This window comes from Sorex fumeus, unplaced genomic scaffold, assembly GCF_029834395.1.
Source record: "Sorex fumeus unplaced genomic scaffold, SorFum_2.1 ptg000030l, whole genome shotgun sequence".
Lineage (NCBI taxonomy): Eukaryota > Metazoa > Chordata > Mammalia > Eulipotyphla > Soricidae > Sorex > Sorex fumeus.
The window spans coordinates 14,135,726-14,157,016 of record NW_026606087.1 but is presented as its reverse complement, the minus strand read 5'-3'; the positions used below and the strand labels follow the sequence as shown (position 1 = coordinate 14,157,016).

The 21,291-nt window shown below is 36.9% G+C and overlaps 3 protein-coding genes across 3 annotated transcripts; all 3 read left to right on the top strand.

Moving 5' to 3' along the window:
• The first annotated feature begins 561 nt into the window (after positions 1–561).
• On the top strand, positions 562–1,635 carry LOC130025438 (olfactory receptor 51L1-like). Its single transcript, XM_056116385.1, has 2 exons — positions 562–569; positions 681–1,635. Exons 1-2 carry the CDS (start codon positions 562–564, stop codon positions 1,633–1,635), a joined length of 963 nt encoding a protein of 320 aa, XP_055972360.1.
• Positions 1,636–9,678: 8,043 nt separating this feature from the next.
• On the top strand, positions 9,679–10,614 carry LOC130025303 (olfactory receptor 51I2-like). The gene has a single exon (XM_056116260.1). The coding sequence runs from the start codon at positions 9,679–9,681 to the stop codon at positions 10,612–10,614; it is 936 nt and encodes a 311-aa protein (XP_055972235.1).
• An 8,134-nt stretch (positions 10,615–18,748) lies between these two features.
• Positions 18,749–19,708, top strand: LOC130025268 (olfactory receptor 51I2-like). The gene has a single exon (XM_056116220.1). It carries the CDS (start codon positions 18,749–18,751, stop codon positions 19,706–19,708), a length of 960 nt encoding a protein of 319 aa, XP_055972195.1.
• Positions 19,709–21,291: the final 1,583 nt, after the last annotated feature.

The following is a 21,291-nucleotide window of genomic DNA, read 5'->3' as shown; positions in this document are numbered from 1 at the left end:
ATATTTTACTTCTTCTCACAGATCTATTATGTGCAAACATTTCCCTGGAAAGGAGGAAGAGAGCTGTGAAAATATTTCAACACAGGAAAAAATTGCTAAAGATGCAGAGGACAATTACTTCATTGATGTCATGTGTCTGGTTTAAAAACAAACAAAAGCAAAACAAAAATAAACAAGAAAACCCCTTAAGAGCACAGAGTTCCACCCATGTTTTACTGACTTTCTCTGAGAGACTACTGCAAAAAATCTTTAAGTGGTAAGATGATGCAAAACAGAAAATTTTGGAATAACAACCTTTAAGAATCTGCATTTTACTAAGACTGAATTTAGTCTTAAGTTGAGCTGACTTAACAGTTTTAGAGAAGTTTGAAAGAAAAAAATTTCTCTTTCATTAGCTGATCTAAAGCTAGTATAGGAAAAAAAGAAAAACCCTTGCTGAGAATTAAAGTCACTGAGGAATTTAGGAGATTTGGTGGGGATAAAAGAAAAAGGGGGTGATACAGAGAAAGGACAGGCTGTTGGTAAGGACAATAATTAATTGAGAAGTCAATGAGTCTCAGAATGCAGAGGTAGATCAGAAAGCAGATGATTGCTCAGAGATAGTAAGAAAAGCTTCTGCTAACTGGCCTAGTAATTTTCATTGTGCTGCCACCTTTTCTAGAGTAAACAGGTTTTTCCAGATTGAGGATGTCCACACTGCCAGGTGCCAACGTAAGCTTGTCTACCTTTCTGCTGACAGGCTTTCCTGGCCTGGAGTGGGCTCATCATTGGATATCGCTGCCCATTTTTGCAGGGTATCTTGTGGCTCTACTGGGCAATATTACCATCTTGCATCTGATACGAACTGAGCCTTCTCTACATCAGCCCATGTACTATTTTCTAGCCATTCTGGCTGTGACAGACTTGGGCTTGTGCATGTCCACACTCCCATCTGTGTTGGGTGTGTTGTGGTTTGATGCCCGCAGGATCAGGCTAGTGTCCTGTGTTGTCCAGCAACATTTCCTACACTCTTTCTCATTCATGGAGTCAGCTGTGCTTTTTGCCATGGCTCTGGACCGTCTGGTGGCCATCCGATTCCCACTGCGCTATGCATCTGTGCTCACAGGTTCCCGTGTAGCAGTGATTGGGACTGTGTTGGGTGCAAGAAGTCACATCCTCACGTCTGTACCTTCTCTGAAGCTCTTGAAATTTGACTATTGTCACTCTGGGGTACTGTCTCATGCTTACTGCATTCACCAGGACATGATTCGCCTGGCCTGCTCTGACACTCGTTTCAACAGACTCTACGGGCTGTGCGGTATCATGCTGACCATGGGTTCCGATGTCCTTTTCATCCTAATTTCCTACACAATCATCCTCTGCACAGTCCTGGCCATTGCCTCTGCAGCTGAGCGACTCAAAGCCCTCAACACCTGTGTCTCTCACATCCTGGCGATGCTCTGCTTCTATGTGCCTGTGCTGGGCCTGTCCATCGTGCACAGATTTGGGCACCACCTCTCACCCCTGGTGCACATGCTAATGGGCACCATGTATGTCATCTTTCCACCCCTGATGAACCCCATTATTTACAGCATCAAGACCCAGCAGATCCGCAGGGCTATTCTCAAAATGGTTTCTCTGGGAAAGATACAATGAGACCCTGGAAGAGAATGGGGTAATTCCAGTGAGGAATGAGCTATCACAAATAACTTTTTATTTACTTATTTAGCTTGATGGGTTTGTGTATGCCAAAATTGGTTCTAGTTTTAAAATTGAATTAAGTTAATGCTTATTACTATTTCTGCATATACTTATAACTAAATAATTGGTATTTTTCTATTTAAAATGATTATCTTTTGCACAAATGTTTGAATATTTAACGTGATGCTTTTGTATCTCATCCTCTACTGATTTGTTATCAATTTAATTGCTTAATAATGGAGTTAGTGAAAGATTATGCTGACAATGGGAAAGTTAAATCACCACTTTTTATTTGGGTTAACTCATGAAATTATTACTATTACACACAGCAAAATACTTTTATTATACCCATCTATCAAGATAATTTTATTATAGATTTGTGGGGTACTTTTCACATTGCTCTTCTGTACTCCACTTGTCCATATTAGAGTCATGAACAGAACTAAGAGATTAGTCTCTGTATAACTTTTTTCATGAATTTTCCAATTGTGGAAATAGATTCAATTTCCTCCCTACACCTTTTATAAGTTTCTATATTCATTGCATTTTATTAGGCTTTAAAAATAATTAATTGCAAATATAAATAACAATCCGGAAAATAACTGAATAAGAAAAAAATGTACAGAATAAAAGAAGTGTAATGATGTGATGCAAATAAAAGTGTTTTAAAGAGAAATGTCTATGGATTATCAATTTATTTATATTTAAAAATATTAGTTTTGTGTGGTAAAATAAAATACAGATAGAAAAAAAATAAGATAAAGAATATGTGTGATTGGCAAGTCATGGCTTACAGATGCCAATGTTTACCCATAAAAAATACATGGTAGAAATTATTGAGTAGGAGAATGGATATTAATTCTCCCTGGGAAATAAAAGAAGTCGGAATAAAATACCACCATTAGTGTAGCTGAGGAGAAATATAAGGAAGTTCACAATTGATTGCCTTAATTTTCTTAGCTATAAGATATATTTTAACAGCAAATTGAAAGATGTTTTAGCCTTCATCAGTGAATTGTCCCTTTTCCTCCTCCCAGAGAAGCTTACAGTGCTCTTATTAGCACCCTTAATCCCCTGAGTTTGTCTTTAACTTTTCCTTTGTGTTTTACCCCCTCATTGTCATAGTTCTTCAAGTCAGTCCTGGTTGCTTATGAGCCAAAACTTTTTTTAGTAATTCTGAACTTTGTAGTGAATTACTTGCTTTTCTATTTCCCCTATAGTCTTTTCATATTTTACTATAAAGAAATGTTCTTTGCTTAAACACATAAAGACCATTAATGCTGTGCTCCTAGTACTTGGGAGTTGGTTGACCTTGAAATATATCCACTCCTGGGCATCCACCATAATTACTTGACTCAGGCTTCAGTTGCTGTAGTTCCTAATATCCCAAAAGGGAGATCCGGTCATACAACTGAGCTGGACCCGGGGCGAGTAGCAAAGCTACCTCGGCATCAAAATGGAACAGATTAGAAAACATTAGTGCATGGTTTTGATACAAGCTGTTATGACTTAAGAGACAGGACCCCCAGGAGGAAGGACAAAGTCAACTCTCCTAATGACTTAGTCTGGGATTTACGGTAAAAGCCTTGCTTGCTCTCAGAGAACTAAGAGCCCAGAGAACTTAGTTTGGGATCTTTGTCTCTTATTGTGTTTATCCAAACAAGTCAAGTATTGGTAAGAAGTAGACTGAAATGTTTGATTAATTGTTTGATTAATTGTTTTACTTAATTGTTTGATATATATGACTAGAAGGAAAGAGAAAATCAGTATAAATGTCCCTAGGAGATAGAGATTTGATGAGTAACGGGATGTCAAGTGATCAAGTACTTACATGATTAAGTCAACATAGTTTTACATTTGTTTATTCTCTCTAAGACTTAGGTTCTTGGTATACAAAATACAAATAGTACATCTTTTACTTTAGGTGATCATGTTAAGTGAAATAAAGTTGTGAAGGGCATTTAGTAGATGATTACACTCGTACATGGAATATAAATACTACAAAAGAATTTGTGGGAAAATAAATGTCAAAATTAACTTCTATACTTGGTGAGAAATTTGTTGAATGAAGAGGTTTATGGAAATAAGGGGTAGCAGAGTCTTCTTGGTAGTGAAACAGCAGAGGAACTTTGGTGATAGAGGTGGTGAATCCTATATACATATACAAATGTTAATCTACATTCCTATCATTCTGTAATATTGTACACCAACAAAAAATCAATTAAACAATTAAAAAGTTGCAATAAAACTAAAGAAGAAAATGTACAAGTAGTACATATCATCTAATCAATAGTTGCCAAAGGGCCAGGAGGACTGGTTCATGGTTGGAAACTTGCCACAAGTGGTTGTGGTGTGTGTGTATGGGGGGGGGGGGGGGGTGTTGGATAGTTAGAATAGAGAAGGGACCACTATGACTGAGACAGTAGGTAAAGGGACAAACATGATAATCTTTCAGTACCTGTACTGCAAGACATAATGCCCAAAAGGAAAAGGAGAGAGAGAGAGAGAGAGAGAGAGAGAGAGAGAGAGAGAGAGGAGAGAGAGAAGAAAAGTGCCTGCCATAGAGGCAGGATTTGGAGAGGAAGAGGGAGAGAAACTGGGGACATTGCTGGTAGAAAATATACACTGGTAAAGGGAGAGGCAATGGAACAGTGTATAACTAGCACTCAGAGTGGTGGATGAGGGAGTAATTATAAAGTCACCTCCAAAGCTAAAACAAAATATTAATGACTGAACACAGGACAATAATAACAAGAAAGGAGTTCAAGAAGAGATAATTCTAAAGAAAACTTGGATTTCTTTAGCAATGAAATTCTGATTGTGACAAAGTACAATTAACTAAATTTCAGAGTACTTAGTGTTTTTCAGATTTACTCAGTTAAGCTTGATCATTAAATTTTATTTTGCCTTTGAAGCATGTACAATTATTTCCATTTTTAAGGAGAAAAATCAAATTGAAAGTCCATACTTAAAAAAAAATACTGAAAACATAAAACTAAAGAAAAAAACAGAAAAATGAAATTTTAGCTTTCATTTCAATTTCTCTGAGTCAAAAGACATTCGTGCTCCTGCAACATAGCCTGAATCCTGTATCAGAATGGTACATTGAAAGAATAAGTTTCTTGTTTTCTCAGAGCCCAAAAAACAGGGAACACAACCAGGAGGAATATGAAAAACTAGTATATAATCAGAGTAAGACAAATCGAGACTGAAACTGTTCCAAATCTGTAGATTTCAGAGTTGTGTCCTTGAGTCACGTACCTGAGAACAAAATGTCCAAGTTTAAGTCAAAGGGGGAAAAAAAAATCAGTGTTCTAAACATCATATTTTGTCCCTTAAGCCAACCAGGAGTGATCTCTGAGTTCAGAACCAGTAGTAAACCCTGAGCACAGCCATGTGTGGCAAAAAAAAAAAAAACCCAAAATGCAAGAACAAAAAAGCAAAAACACCCACAATCAAAGTGCTACTTGACCAAATTCAGCATAAGGTAATTTCTACAGTGTTCATGGGACGCAGGAATATCCCTGAACAACAACATTTAAGATATAGACAACTATCAGTGTATTTTAAAGTATTTTCAAAAATATGCTATTAAATGCATTTTAACATAAAAATTCAACATATTCATAAAGAGATGTAATTATATACATATAATGTTCAGCAAATATATAGAAAGCTCATAAATTCACAAAACCTTGCAAGTTGAATTCTATATGAAGGAACATGGTTTTGCATATTCTTACACATATGCAAGCACAGATATTTATATATTTAAATACATAGTTTCATATATATGTAAGGAGTACTTACACAGATATGGGCATATATGTACATATATACATGTAAAGTAAGTAAAGTAAAGGCCTTCCTGTTGATCATCGATTTGCTCGAGCGGGCCCAGTAACGTCTCCATTGGAGACTTTGTTGTTACTGTGTTTGGCATATCGAATACGTCACGGGGAGCTTGCCAGGCTCTGCCGTGCGGACGAGATACTCTCGGTAGCTTGCCGGGCTCTCCGAGAGGGGTGGAGGAATCGAACTCGGGTCAGCCATGTTGGCTGCGTGTAAGGCAAACGCCCTACCACTATGGGTGCGTATAAATACATATATATATACTCAAGTATAATTTTTTATTCTATATTTTTTCAGAATTTGACTTACAGATGACCTGAGAACATCTCCTGGGACCCAATACTCTAGGCCTAATTATTTCTGCAGGTTCAGAGGCAATACTTTTTCTGAGGCCAGATTATTTGTATTTCCCAGGTGATTCACTACAAATCTGGGCAAAGGAGAGGGCAAGTTTTTGAAATGTGATAAATAAGGGCATTGTGAACCAATCTCCATCTCACAAGCTGGAAACCGGGCCTGAGGCAAGGGCATTGAAGGACAGAGTGCCTTCAACCTACAGAGAGGAGCTTGCACCAGTGGTCTAGCTAGACAGTGGGATCAAGAAGATGGGGAATCTGTTCAGGTAAGCTAAACCTAGGCTGAAGTTCATTTCCAGCAAATATTTTATTCCTCCTTTTCTCGTGTCCAAAATACCTTGCCTGGAGAAGATTTTGATCCAGGAAAACTCAGGGTGGACACCTGGAATCTGTTTTATAGATCTCTCTTTGTTAATGCAGGAAGCTGGGGCAGTGAACACACAATTTTGTGACCCAAATTAGTATTTTCTTCAATTATATATTTAATTAAGTTTTAAAACCATTCTGTTTCACTCTTTGTTTGTTTAAGGACCATACTTGGTGATGTTCAGGGTTTACTCTTAGCTCTGAGCTCATGGGTGATTCTGGCTGCACTCAGGAGACCGTATCTGGTAACGGGTCAGAAATCAGAAATTTCTAAACCTTAATAATTTACATATTATTTTATGGCTGTAGATAGAAATATATAAATGGAATTTGGTTATAGAAAATGTCTAACTGGTAGCATTGGCATTATTATTTCATCAACAATTGCAATGTTTATTGAACATAAAAATACATGCCAACTGTTCAGTATACATTAAGAATTTAAACCTCAAAACAACTCTAAAGAAATATACATGATAATTATTAATTATTTACAGATAATAAGCTGGATAACCAGAGGAAGTGTCACTGATTCAAGAGTCCAGATGAGTAAATGTTACTCCAACATCAGCTGTCCTACTTCTAATGCAGAATTCTCTGAAATTCCAAATATAAATCATGGCATCCAGGATGAGTAAATAAGATATACAACTACAAAAAAAATAGTATACTCTATGTAATCCAAAGAAAAGGCTGAGAATATATCAGGGACTTAAGCACTTAAAACATAGAAAATAAATTACTTATATTATTAATATGCTGAACAAAGATATGAAGTAGTTCTTTAAAATGGTCAATATTAATTAGAAAAATTATCAGGCTCAGGGGATGAGCAGCATAAGTAAATACAGGTAGTTCTTAGACTAGGGTCCTGTGTCATCAACAAAGTTTACCCTTCAGTAAAAATTCATGGATCTACACTAAAGACCTAACATCTGCCATTAGTGGTCAGTATCACTTTCTTATAATGGCTGATTATTAGATTACATTTATCTCCATTTTATAGATTTAAATGTGATCTGCATAGAAGAATTTATAGATAGTAAATACTAAGGGTTTAAAAACAAGTTTATACAATCAGCTAAATCCTATATCTCAAATCTCTTCAAATTCCCATCTCTAATGTATTTCCTCTATGTGATACCTATATATCTCTGTCTCTAATTCTATCATCTATATCTTTTTACACTGCGGGGATCAAATCCAATGCCTTAAACTTTTAATATCTTTGTTCTACCACTGAACTGCAACTTCACAGGTCCTTTTTATGTTTCATTTTTGTTTGTTACAATGGGATGTGTTCTGCTGTGCTATCTTTATGTGATGAGACATAATTTTTCCCTCTCTCAATTTGTTTTCTTCTTTCACACATTAAAAAATTTTACTAAGGTACTAGGATTTATAATGCTGTTGATTATACTTCTAATGGATATATCATTCCAACTCCACACCCATAACCAGACTGCCCTCTTTCCACCTCCTGTCTGAGACACTCCTCTTTCAAATGATCTCAGATTTTGATGCAAAATCTCCGGTTCTGATGACTTTGGCCAATTTTTCTTCTCCTACTGTTTTTTATATCTCACAGATTAAAGAGAACTTTTATGTTTATTTATTGTGGAGCTGGTAAACACCTACTCACATATAGATAATTAAAGGCAAAATTCCTCTAAAACTCCATAAAATTGTAGATGAATGAAACTTTGATGACATCTTTCCAGAAACTGTATATCTTTCTTCCTTTTTTAAATATATAATATTTTAATTAAAATTAGATAATAATATAGATGCTTCTATGCAGATACACTTTAATACTTACATAAAATAGATTAATATTATAAATATCAATTTAGTGAGAGTAGGAAGAGGAAAATTAGGAAAATCTGAATCGAATGCATGTTGTGATTGACCTTCTATTGGTAGGTGAAAAATCTGCCCAGAGATACATCTTGATATGCAGAGTTTCTCATTATATATATATGTATATATATGTATATATATATATATATATATATATATATTTAGGCATTGTTTGCCTTAGATCTGTCTGCAAAGAACATCAGTAAGATTAAGGAATACATCACATATAAAAATTGTCTTTATTTCTGCAGTTTCAAAAAAGTAGGTTGAACTCTCCATACTCTAGAAGTCTTACCCTTTGTGTCAATACACACAGTAGATATTGATTAATCACACTACAATATATAGATTGACAATAGAGGAATTTTCTGACCCATTTCCATTAACAAAAATTTCAGCAAACAAAGTACTTTCTTTCCATTAGATATTATAATATTCAATTTTGGGCTGGGGTGGGGGAGTACTGCCAACTGTGTGGAAACACTACAACGCATGTAGACTATGGAATATCTACAACACATGTAGAGTATGGAATATTGAGTTCATTTAGAAATTTTATCAAGTTTTAAAGCTAGATAATTATGTGTCTCTCACCAAAATCAATCTGCATGTTCCTTGCAGTGGCAATAATGGGAACTTAGAATTTTTATCTGTTGAGAAAATCTATACCACTGTTGAAGCAATAGTTCCTAAATACTGTCTCCATCAGTCCTTAAAAATCCAACATACTCCAATATTTTTTATAAAGTCTGATATACAATATTATCATATTTTCAAGCTTTCTTTATGTCAATTTCTTTTTAGTTATGCCTTCTTTAAACTGCATAATATTGTTTCTTGATAGAGATATGAGAAAAAACTTATTTCCACCAAATTTATACTGTGAAGCAAGTACAAAAATTAGTTGGAATTATGAATGATAGACTCCTTATTCTGAATATATAATCATTTATCTTCACAAATCATGTATCAGACCCCTTATTCTGAGGAAATAATAATTTTCAAGACACAAATTCACTTTGTGTACGTGTTTTTTATTAGTGAATCACCGTGAGGTACAGTTACAGACTTACAAACTTTCATGCTTGCATTTCAGTAATACGATGATTGAGTACCCATCCCTTCACCAGTGCCCATTCTCCACCACCAATGGTCCCAGTATCCCTCCCACCACCCCCAGCCCATACCTCCTACCCCACCCCGCCTCTGTGACAGGTCATTCCCTTTTGCTCTCTCTCTTCTTTGGGGTGTTTATTATTTGCAATAGAGGTATTAAGTGGCCATCATGTTCGGTCTAAAGGTCAAGACACAAATTCACTCTTAATTATATATATATATATATGTACATATATATATATATATAGTTGTTGTTGTTGTTGTTGTTTTCAGGTCTTAGTTAGAAGGATGCTCACCAGTTAGCAGAGACTCGAAGGCAGACACCAGTTGGCCAACCAAGGAATCTGAAGGATACTCTCAATCTATTAACAACCTTTATGTTTTTTACCCTGAGTTTCGTCTCTGGCATCTATCTTGGTCAACATCTCCATACTCCAGACATAGGAAAATGTTCAACAGCAGTCAATTCACCCCCAAATATTTCCTTCTGACTGGTTTCCCTGGTCTTGAGTCGCTATACCCTTGGTTTATCTTCCCATTCTGTTCCACGTACCTTGTGGCCCTTATGGGTAATAGCCTGATCCTGGTGGTGATCAAGAAATATGCCTCTCTGCACCAGCCAATGTATTTGTTCTTAGCTATGTTGGCCTTTGCAGAGCTTGGTGTATCTGCCTCCACACTGCCTACTGTCCTAGGCATCTTTCTTTTTGGTGCCAACAAGATCTGCTTTGAAGCCTGTCTGTTACAGATGTTCTCCATACATTCATTTTCCATCATGGAGTCAGGAGTTCTGCTGGCCATGTCTGTGGACCGCTTTGTGGCTATCTACAACCCCCTGAGGTACACTGCCATCCTCACCCTGCCTCGTATCGCTGGCACTGGTGCTGCACTTGGACTGAAGAGTGTGATGCTTATGTTTCCCTTGCCTTTTCTGCTGAAACGTTTGCCCTTCTGTGGACACAACAAACTTTCCCATTCTTACTGTCTTCACTCTGATCTAATCCAACTGCCTTGTGGGAACACGCGTCCTAATAGCATTCTGGGGCTCTGCATTGTTACTTCCACTTTTGGACTAGACTCACTTCTCATTGTCATCTCTTATGTGCTGATCCTCTATACAGTCCTGGGCATTACCTCTGGGGAGGGGCGGCGGAAGGCCCTCAATACATGTGTGTCCCATATCTGTGCAGTCCTTGTGTACTATGTGCCTATGATCAGTGTAGCTCTGGTGCACCGCTTCATGAAGCATGCTGCCCCTGCCATCCGCTTACTCCTAGCCAACGTCTATCTCCTGGTACCTCCTGTGCTCAATCCCATCATCTACAGTGTTAAAACCAAACCCATTCGACAGGGGCTAATCCAACTTTTTATTCAAAGAAAATAGTAAAAATGGAGGGGGGGACAATGAGATGGTTAGCCTTAAACAAGTGAGGTTCCTTACTCAATATTGTCCATGATAGGTGGTCTTGCTTCTGACACTGTTAAAGTTAGAAAACTTGGCAAAATACCATGCTGATAAACATGTAGATGATGCATATTTTTATACATTGCATGTTGTAATATAAACTTGCACAGTCTGGCATTTTGTCAGCTATTTTGTTATGTATGCAAATTTTAAAATGCACAAGATCTTTAATGCAAAAATTTCTTTTTTAACTTTTTTTACAAATTATTAAAAAAATTATACTCTTACAATTGCTCCTGGTTACAAAAGCTTGAATAAAAATGTTCAATTTACCCATGGAAAAATGCTCATCATCACTTATTATTAAGGAAATCGAAATGAAGATAAGAACGAAATATCATCCTACACCAGTGAGAATGACACATACCAATAATAATGAGAAGTGTCTCTGTTGGTGGGGATGTGGTAAAAAAGGGACTATCATTTATTGCTGGTAGGTACTTCGTCTAGTTCAACCCCTGTTGAAAACAGTATGGAGAGCTCTCACTAAACTAAGAATTGAGCTGCCATATGATCCAACAATTCTACTTTTGCATATCTATTATCAGGACACAAAATATCCATTCCAAAGGACATGTGCATAACATTATTCATTGTGGCACTTGGTACAATAGCTAATATATGGAATCATCTAAGTATCCAATGGTGTCCAATGACAGATGAAAGCATTTTCAAGAGTAGGTATATATACACAATGGGGCACTATATCATTGCAAGGAACAATGAAATTATGCAATTTTCCCTATCCTGGATGGAATTAGAAGTAGTTAATTAAGCCAGAAGAAGAAGGAGAAGCACTGGATGATCTCACATATTGGTAATATATAAAAAAAATCTGGAGGAGGTAATGTAATGTAGTAAAGAAAGGATGTCTAGATCACCCTTGATTCCAGACTACAGGCGAGAAAAGGATAGAAAAGGAAAGGAATCAAGGGAAGAATGAGTAAAATAAAAAGGAAGAGAAGTAATGTGAAAACAGGGATCAAAGATCTGAGGTACATCAGTAACGTGAGGAAGTGGCATAGCTACATATACAAACCAGAGTCAACAACACTGTAAGACAGAGATCCAAACTACAATAATCAAACTGTATAATATGCCAATCAAGATTACAGATTTGGAGGTGGGACAAGATGAAACTCAGAATACTGGTGAAGAGTTTACACTGGTCAAGGGGAGTTTACAATGGTGGAGGGATTGGTTCTAGAGCATTGCATATCTAGACCTCAACTATCAGTAACTTTGTTAATTGTGTTTCTTAATTAAAAAGTTTTTTTAATGTTCAGTTTAGAAATGTTTAAAATAAGATAGTAAATGTACTGGCCATCAGTTGAATATTCAAATAATTTTGGATGGAAGAAGAAACTCAACCTAAAATAGAAAGACACGCTAGGAATAGGAGAAAAACTATTACACATTGCATGTGTGTGCACACAAGACATGTAAAGCTCTCAAAACGCTCAACAACAACAACAACAACAACAACCGTAACCAAATAATCCCATTATACAATTAGTAAATTAACATATATTTCCCTGAAACTCGCACTTATACAGCCAGTAAGACAATGTTAATATTATTACTCATTAAGGGTAACACAAATCAAAACAATGGATTTTCATCTCACATCGAGAGAATAGAACAGAATACAGATATATATGTCTGTGTGTGTGTTTGTCTGTGCGTGTGCGCGCACACACACGTGCACGACAATGCATTACATATATATATGCTAGAGATTTTCTCCACGTTCCAGGGGTCTCTGTAGCTATTGGATGTCTACAAAGTGGCATGTGAACGGGAACCCTAAAGGGCAAAATGTTAACATGGAGGTTCTACATAAACATGGTGAGTGGGGTAAAAATGGGACAAGAACAGTGCAGATTAGGCCCTTTATCAGTCATTCATCGATGAAGGAACTCTAGAAAATGAGGTCTGACCTAGAGCAAGAGGTAATGTATTTAAAGCACTGAAGCAGGGCAAGAAAATTGGAGACCTTGGATGGGAGTCTCAGTAGCTACTGAATGGCTACAGTGGCATATATACAAAATGGAATACTATGTAACTATAAGAAAAGATGAGATCTTGAAGTTTGCTTTAATTTGAATAAAACTTGAGGCTTAAACTTATGTGAAGCAAAATTATTATAATAAAATATAACAAAATAAGTCAGAGTCAGACTTTTGGATGACCTCAGTCAATTTTGATTTATATAGAGAAAAAGTGAGGCAACAGATAGCATCAAATGATAAAAAACCCTTGACCTTGGATTACAAAATTTAGGTTACTGACAAGGGAGGTTGGTGGTAGGTTGAGCAGATTAACAAATGAACAAAAATCCAAAGCCAAGTGCTGGAAAATTTTGGGCAGTTTTTGGTGGTGAAGTGCATCAAAACCATAAGCACTAAAAATATTCTAAGCATGTGTCCTTAATTATAATAAAGGTAAAAAGGTAAAGGCCCTCCCGTTGATCATCGATTTGCTCAGGGCCCAGTAACGTCTCCACTGGAGACTTTGTTGTTACTGTGTTTGGCATATCGAATACGTCACGGGGAGTTTGCCAGGCTCTGCCATGTGGGCAACATACTCTCGGTAGCTTGCCGGGGCTCTCCCAGAGGGGCGGAGGAATTGAACTCGGGTCGGTCATGTTGGCTGCGTGCAAGGCAAACGCCCTTCCGCTGTGCTATCTGCCCCTCTCGGAGAGCCTGGCAAGCTACTGAGAGTATCTCGCCCGCACAGCAGAGCCTGGCAAGCTATAATTATAATAATTAAATTAAAAATATAACCAAAAATAAATAAATGCATAAAAATATTTAATAGTCAACATGAATTTTCATTTTTTCTCCTGTGAATCATAACATTAATCAATGTACCTGTCATCTACAAAAAATCATAACTATTGCTTCAACAGCTTTAAATATTCTTTAATATTGAAATCCAGAAATGTTCAATTTTAGCTAACTCTCTCCAGTCACCTTACAATCAAAATCACTATTCATACTTTTGTGATCACTGTCTCCGTTCTAGCTCCTTACCCAGTATGGAACTATTTCTAACTATAGCTGAATCTCTGGCATTTTGTCATCTCTCACTGTTAATACCTTTAGATTCCCTGAATAAAATAATTCTGTGCTTACACTTCTTATAAAATAGGAGTTGATGTTTGTTGTAGATTGACATACTTGTCTGGGATATAGTTGTCCTAAAATAGTTGTAATATTAGCTAACCCTTAGAGAAATTTACACATTTATCTTATTTTCATAGTGGAGGAATATTATTATACTCATTTCACAGAGATAATTACCCTGGACCCATTCTTATTTCCCTGGACCTTGAGAAGGAGAGGAAAATTGTAATTACTTATAATTACTTGAAAAATTATTCCTCAGAGAATTCAAGCCCCAATCCATTCCTCCTCTTCCGAGAACCAATCAGCTTAAAAAGTGGGAGCAATATTTTCACCTTGGAACTAGGGAGATGTCAAAATAAAATGGCAGGGTCATGCTGAAGTGAGCTTTCCCAGCCTCACTTGATGCTAAAGGTAGGTTCTGCTTTTGGTGAGTGCTCAAACTCATAATCTCCCTGTCCTATCTCCAAAAACAGCTTTCAAAAACAGTTTGCAGTGGGAATCCTGCTTTACTCCACAGGTAGCCCTCTGTAGTTTTACTCAGTCTGTAGTTCACCTAAACTTTCCATATCTGTGTGAGAGAATGAGAATAACTTGATGACGAGTGAAGAAAGCAAAAATATCAGAGAATGTCATAACTTCTAGAGAGAGTTTTGCCATCATAATACTTTGTGTTTATTATATAATGCATAATGTTTATAGTTCCACTTGTTAAGTGCAAAGTCTTTGTGTTTTTGTATCCCTTCCAGATGTAACCTCAACATCAATGAGGCAATAAAAGAGTTGTCGTTCTATTTTAAGAAATTTGGGGACAATTTGACTTTGAATGATCCTTTATGAGAATGTTTAGAGAGGAGGAAATAAAAGTGGAGATACTAATATACATTTGTTTTTTAAGGTTCACATTTAATACTCAGAACCATATTCTGAAGTACAGATTGATCCCCAAATCTTTAAAAAGAAAGAAGTAGAGCTTTGCAAAGCTTAATTAAAGAGGCAAAGTTATGCTGCAAAGAGCATTTACCTTCTGTTCCAACCACTTTCAGGATTCAAGATGTAGCATTCAGTAAGTCACATTCTTCTCTCTTTTCTGCTTATTTCTATATTATTACAGAAGACTTTCCACTAAATAATCTTTTTCCTTCTACCAAGCTGAAATGCTTTTAAAGTCAGAGTAATGGATGACTTTTAAGAAATTTTTGAAAGATAACTGATTCCTAATTGGCTAGGTAGCTTTTGGAAATCAAAACCAGGGATAATGGAAAGGAAGAAAAAAAAAGGAGATCAAACTTGAGAGCATAGAGAGGCAGAGAAGGTGGCTGATAACAGCAGAGAGGACAACCTAGGTATACATAAAATTTGTCCTTTTCAGTGGCAGCTCATCTGGAGTGGTATAGAAAAGACATGGGGTTATGCACAATTTGTGAGATATTCTGGAATGAAGAGCAATTCCACTCAGAAGCAGAATAATATGTGGTTTAATAAAATACTTTAATAAAATACCGCTGGAGCGATAGCACAGCGGGTTGGGTGTTCGCCTTACAAGAGGCCAACATGGCCGACCCGAGTTCGATTCCTCCGCCCCTCTCGGAGAGCCCGGCAAGATACCGAGAGTATTCGATATGCCAGACACAGTAACAACAAAGTCTCCAATGGAGACGTTACTGGGCCCGCTCGAGCAAATCGACGATCAACGGGAGGGCCATTACCTTTACCTTTTTAATAAAATACTCGAGAAATATATTTTTGGCTTTTAGAAATGGGTAGAGAATGTATGTTCTCATTAAAAAAAAATTAAAACAAAATAAATATAATTATATATACATATATATCCTAATACATCCTGTGTGCAATCTTACTGTTATTACTGTGCTAACCCAAACTAATTTGCTATAAGTACCAATTTGGGAATGTCCCACGTCCCACCCTTGCATTCTTCCCCATCTTCTCTTCTCCAGAAAAACTTGATTGATGGTCTCTTTAGTTTCCTGGTGTTGCTGCAGAGTATTCAGATGTGTATCTGAGGCAGAAAGAAGTTGTAATAGACCAGCAAAAGGTGACTTCGTGGGCTGAATTGAAAGACTATAGATATCATCATGAAAAAAAAATTCAAGAGTTTTAAAGTCTTTTTTTACATCCATATATTATTACGCATTAAAATAAAAAAATAGCACTCCAAGGAGAAAAAGAAGAAAATATTATTTTTCAGAGCTTAAATTAGTGGATGCCTGGAGGAAGAATTTAACAAATGGAGATTAGCTGTTTCCCCTCCCTTTCTCCAGGTTGGTTCCAACTTTCATGCATTTGGGACAGTTGGGTTACTCTCAGTAGAGCTGACAGTTAGGTGAACAAGAAAATGCATGCCTTAGACATAACATCCATATCTTGAAGCACGAAGTTGTCTAGGTATTAAGAGATAATAATAGCTCACAAGGGGACTTGCTTAGATTGGGCTGCCACAGTGATATCTGGCCCTGGACTTTATGGCTAAGTGCCTCATCCTATCTCTTTAGGTAGCGGCAACAAAAGGCAGTATACAGCTTGCCTGGACACTACCTGGGGCCACAGGACATTTTATTTTATTTTATTTTCACATTTTTATTGAATCATTGTGAGGTATACCATTAAAAAGCTGTTCATGATTAGATTTCAGTCATATAGTATTCCAGCACCCATCCCTCCACCAGTGACATTTCCCAGCACCACCAGACCAGTGTCCCCAGATTCCCTCCTACCACTCCCACTCCCCACCTCCCCACCCCCTGCCTACTTCTATTCCATGACAGGTGTTTTTCTTCTCTCTCTGTCTCTCTGTCTCTCTCTGTCTCTCTTTCTTTCTCTCTCTCTCTCTCTCTCTCTCTCTCCCTTCCTCCCTCTCCCTCCCCACCCCGTCTTCTTTTCAGCATTGTGGTTTGCAATATTGATACTGAAAGGTCATCAAAAATTTCTCTTACCTACTTTTAACCCTCAGATCTTGTCCAGCGTGGTCATTTCCATTTAGTATTGTCATACTGTCTCTTCTCTATCATACCTACCCACCAGACCCCCACACACTTGTGGTTAGTTCCAACCATTAACCAGTCCTCCTAATCCCTGTTTTCCCTGGTCATGGATATTAGTCTTCTACTATATATTTTTTAATATTCCACAAATGAATGTAGTAATTCTATATTTGTCCCTCTCCTTCTGACTCATTTCACTCAGCATGATGCTCTCCATGTACATCCATTTATAGGAAAATTTCATGACTTCATTTTTCCTAACAACTGCATAGTATTCTATTGTGTAGATGTGCCATAGTTTCTTCATCCACTCATCTGTTCTTGGGCACTCAGGTTGTTTCCAGATTCTGGCTATGGTGAATAGTGCTGCGATGATATACAAGTGCAGATGGTGCTTCTACTGTGTGTTTTCGGACCTGCAGGGTATATTCCCAGAACTGGCATTGCTGGGTCAAATGGGAGCTCAATTTCTAGATTTTTGAGAAACATCCATATTGTTTTCCCAAAAATCTAGACCAATCTGCATTCCTTCCAAAATGAAGGACTCCCTTTCTCCCCACATCCACGCCAGCACTGGTTGCTTTTGTTATTTTGGATAAGTGCCAGTCTCTGTGGTTGTTTTGATCTGCATCTCCCTGATGATTAGTGATGAAGAGCATTTTTTCATGAGCCTTTTGACCATTCGAATTTCTTCTTGGAGTAAGATACTGTTCATTTCATTGCCCCATTTTCTTATGAGATTGATTTTTTTTTCCTTGTAGAGTTCAACCAGTGTCTTATATATCTTTGATATTAACCCCTTATCAGAAGTGTATTGGGTGAATATCCTTTCCCATTCCATAGGCTATCTCTGTATTTTGGTCACTCTTTTGAGATTCAGAAGCTTCTTAGTTTAAGATAGTCTCATTTGTTTATCTTTTCTTTCACTTGCTTGGTCAGCGGCATTTCATCTTTGAAGCTACCTTTAGCTTCACAATTGTGGAGAGTTTTACTGACCTCTTCTTCAATGTACCTTATGGATCCTGGTCTGATGTTGAAGTCTTAATTTATTTTGATCTGACTTTTGTGCATGATGTTAGGTAGTGGTCTGAGCCTATTTTTTTACACTCCATTGTCCAATTTTGCTGGCACCACTTGTTTAAGAGGTTTTCCTTGCTCCACTTCATATTTCTTGCTCCCTTATCAAAGATTAAATGATCATATATTTGAAGGCCACAAGACATTTTACAGGAAAGGTTTTCAACTCATGACTAATTCACATGCCTCTTTAAATTCACTTTTCTTGTGATCAATTTTATTTTTTAAATTTCTCAATGTATTTATTTATTTTGCTTTTTAGAGACCATACTCAGCAGTGCTCAGGATCTGTTCCAGACTTTGTGGTCAGGGATTGTTTCTGTTGGGGCTCAGGGAAACATATATGGTATCAGAAATTGATCCTTGGGCCTCTCACATACAAAACATTTAGCTCAAAAATCTATCTCCCTGGCTCTGTGATAAATTTTGTTCCACAATTTTTTTCTAGGAAAGCCCTGCTCACCTTTTCCTGATGTTATTTAGATCTTTCACTGAAAGGGTCTACATAAGCCTGTTCTCCCAGCAACTTTATAGGGCCAGTTATCTTCACACCAGGATAAGCAAGCCATTTTTCTCTAAGCAGATACACAACCATACTATAGTTTGAAGAATTAGTTTCTTCTTGCACTTAACTTTTCTTTTTGGAAGATTGTAACCCGCTTAAGAGTGGAAATGTTTTTATAGTTGTCATCAGTCAATTTTTATTAAAAGTGACTTTAGCTACCTGAATTTTCATTCTTCTTTCTTATCCTTGGAATTTCAATGTTTCTCACACTATTAATGGCATCTGACTAGTTTGTTTCTAATTTTGATGGTAGCATCAATCCTATGGGATAAGATTTCAACATGAAGACTTCCAATGATTCTTTTGGATTCTTACCTACAACCTTTATCCTTGCTGGCATCCCTGGGTTGGAAGCAAAGCATATATGGATATCAATCCCATTCTGCCTGATGTACATTATCATCTTCCTTGGGAATGGCACCATTCTTCATGTCATCAGAACAGAAGCTTCCCTACACCAGCCAATGTACCTCTTTCTTGCCATGTTGGCATTAGCTGAGGTTGGCGTTTCTGCATCTACTCTGCCTACAGTGCTAGGCATCTTCCTTTTTGGTACCACTGAGATTGATTTTGATGCATGCCTTTTCCAGATGTTCTCCATCCATTCTTTCTCCATTATGGAGTCAGGTGTGTTATTGGCTATGTCTGTGGACAGATTTGTGGCCATCTACAGTCCACTGCGTTATACATCTATCTTAACTCTGCCCCGTATCCTTTGCACAGGGATCATAATTGGGCTAAAAAGTGTTATGCTCATGGCTCCATTACCCATACTCTTAAGACGCCTGCCTTTCTGTGGTCATAATGTCCTTTCTCACTCTTATTGTCTCCACCCAAACCTTGTTCATTTGCCTTGTGCAGACATTTCCATCAATAATATCTATGGACTTTTTGTTGTTACCTCTACATTTGGACTAGATTCAACACTCATTGTGGTATCCTATGTACTCATACTCCACACTGTATTGAAAATAGCCACTGGAGAGGGACGGAGGAAGGCACTCAACACATGTGGCTCACACGTCAGTGCTGTGCTGGCTTACTATGTGCCTATGATTGGCTTGTCTATGGTGCACCGTATTGGACATCATGTACCTGTATCCCCTTTGGTTCATGTAATGATGGCCAATGCTTACCTCTTCTTCCCACCTGTTGTAAATCCCATTGTATATAGCATTAAGACCAAGGAGATTCGCCGGAGCATTGTTCGATTGCTATCAAAAAAGAGAGTCGAAGTTTAGACAAGAACAAAGTAGAAAGAACTTTTTCCTATAATCAAACGTGATTTTAGCTCACATGTTCAGCAAATAATCATACCATAAAATGTGGTTTATAACTAGAAGTTCCCCATAACCTGGCAGTGAACTGGAAAGGGGGTAAAATTAGAAGTAGATTATATATGTCAGAGCAGTATCCTAATGGAGATTATTTTTAAACATGTTAAATAATGTGAGTTCTTCCAGTACCTTACTTAGCGGTATTAGAAATGCAGAAGAGTATTTATGAGAATATGGCATTTCCCATAAGGAAAAACTAATCAGGAGTTGGACAGTTTCCTTATTGAGTATATATTCTAGAGAAAGAGGAAATAAAATAGTTTGTTTTCTCTTGATTTACTTTAACCTGAGCTCACTAAGAAGAAGACACACTGGCTAGCTTAAAAGATCTTTTAGTACCGGTTCTGATGTGGCAGTGACTCAAACTCACAAGACTCCAAATTGGGAATCAAAAAGAAATCCTTTGCATTATGTAAATTTCTGAAGATCTTGCCACTCATAATGCAGAATCTTTCCAAAAGGCAACCACTTGTAAACATTAAAATCAAAATAGTCTGTTCGCATGGATATGCTTTTGCAGATATTTGAAAAAAAAAAAGAAACAAGTAAATATTTTAAATTCATAATTTTTTTTAGAAAAGGAACTAGGACTTTTAAATGTGAAATTATGTTAGATACTTTATGTTCATTATTTCAGGTGATCTCTATAATAATTTTATGAGGTAAGGCTAATACAATATCATTATTCAAATTAGAAATAGTAATTCAGATATAACAAGTATCTTGCTCAACACCATATGTTTAATAGAATTCAGTTGTGTCAAACTCCAAAGTTTAAGTCATTAAATATGAACAATACTGTCAACTAAATAAGAAATTCAGTTCTTTATATCCTCTTAGTAGTTAGTAGAATTGATAACCCACTCTATGGGTAAGACAATATCTGCATCTTAGAGGTTAAGCGGAATAATTATTCCCTCCTGAAGTTTAGAAATAGTTTAATTCTATCTTTGCAGAGATCTACTTTGTATTTCCTAAAATGATAGTTAAAACTAATTTTAAATAGATCCAACAACGCTAAAACATATGAATAAAATTTTTGAATATGACTATTAAAGATTTTTGTTTTTTTCTTGCTATTTGGGTCATACCCAAAAATGCTCAGGGGTTACTCCTGGCTCTGCACTCAGGAATTACTCCTGGCAGTTCTGAGGAGACCATATGGGATGCCAGGAATCGAACTCGGGTCCGCCACGTGCAAGGCAAACGCCCTACCCTCTGTACTATCACTCTGGCCCCGAATTTAAAGTTTTAAAACATTTTGCTCACATTGCACTTTGTGGAGATGCCAAAGCAGTCAAGGATTTCTTCAACAAAATTAATTCTATACTCTACCTCCAGATTTCCAAATACTTTGTTTACATAAATTCTGACCAATATTCTGTTGACGGTATTTATATGCTAGATTCATACTCCTCTAAATGTGGCAGAACTTTACAGAGAACTATGACTTAGAAATAATCAAACTGGTAAGATATCAAGCAGGG

Coding starts and splice junctions, on each gene's coding strand:
- LOC130025303 (XM_056116260.1), top strand. CDS start 9,679: ATGTTCAACAGCAGTCAATTCACCCCCAAATATTTCCTTCTGACTGGT.
- LOC130025268 (XM_056116220.1), top strand. CDS start 18,749: ATGAAGACTTCCAATGATTCTTTTGGATTCTTACCTACAACCTTTATC.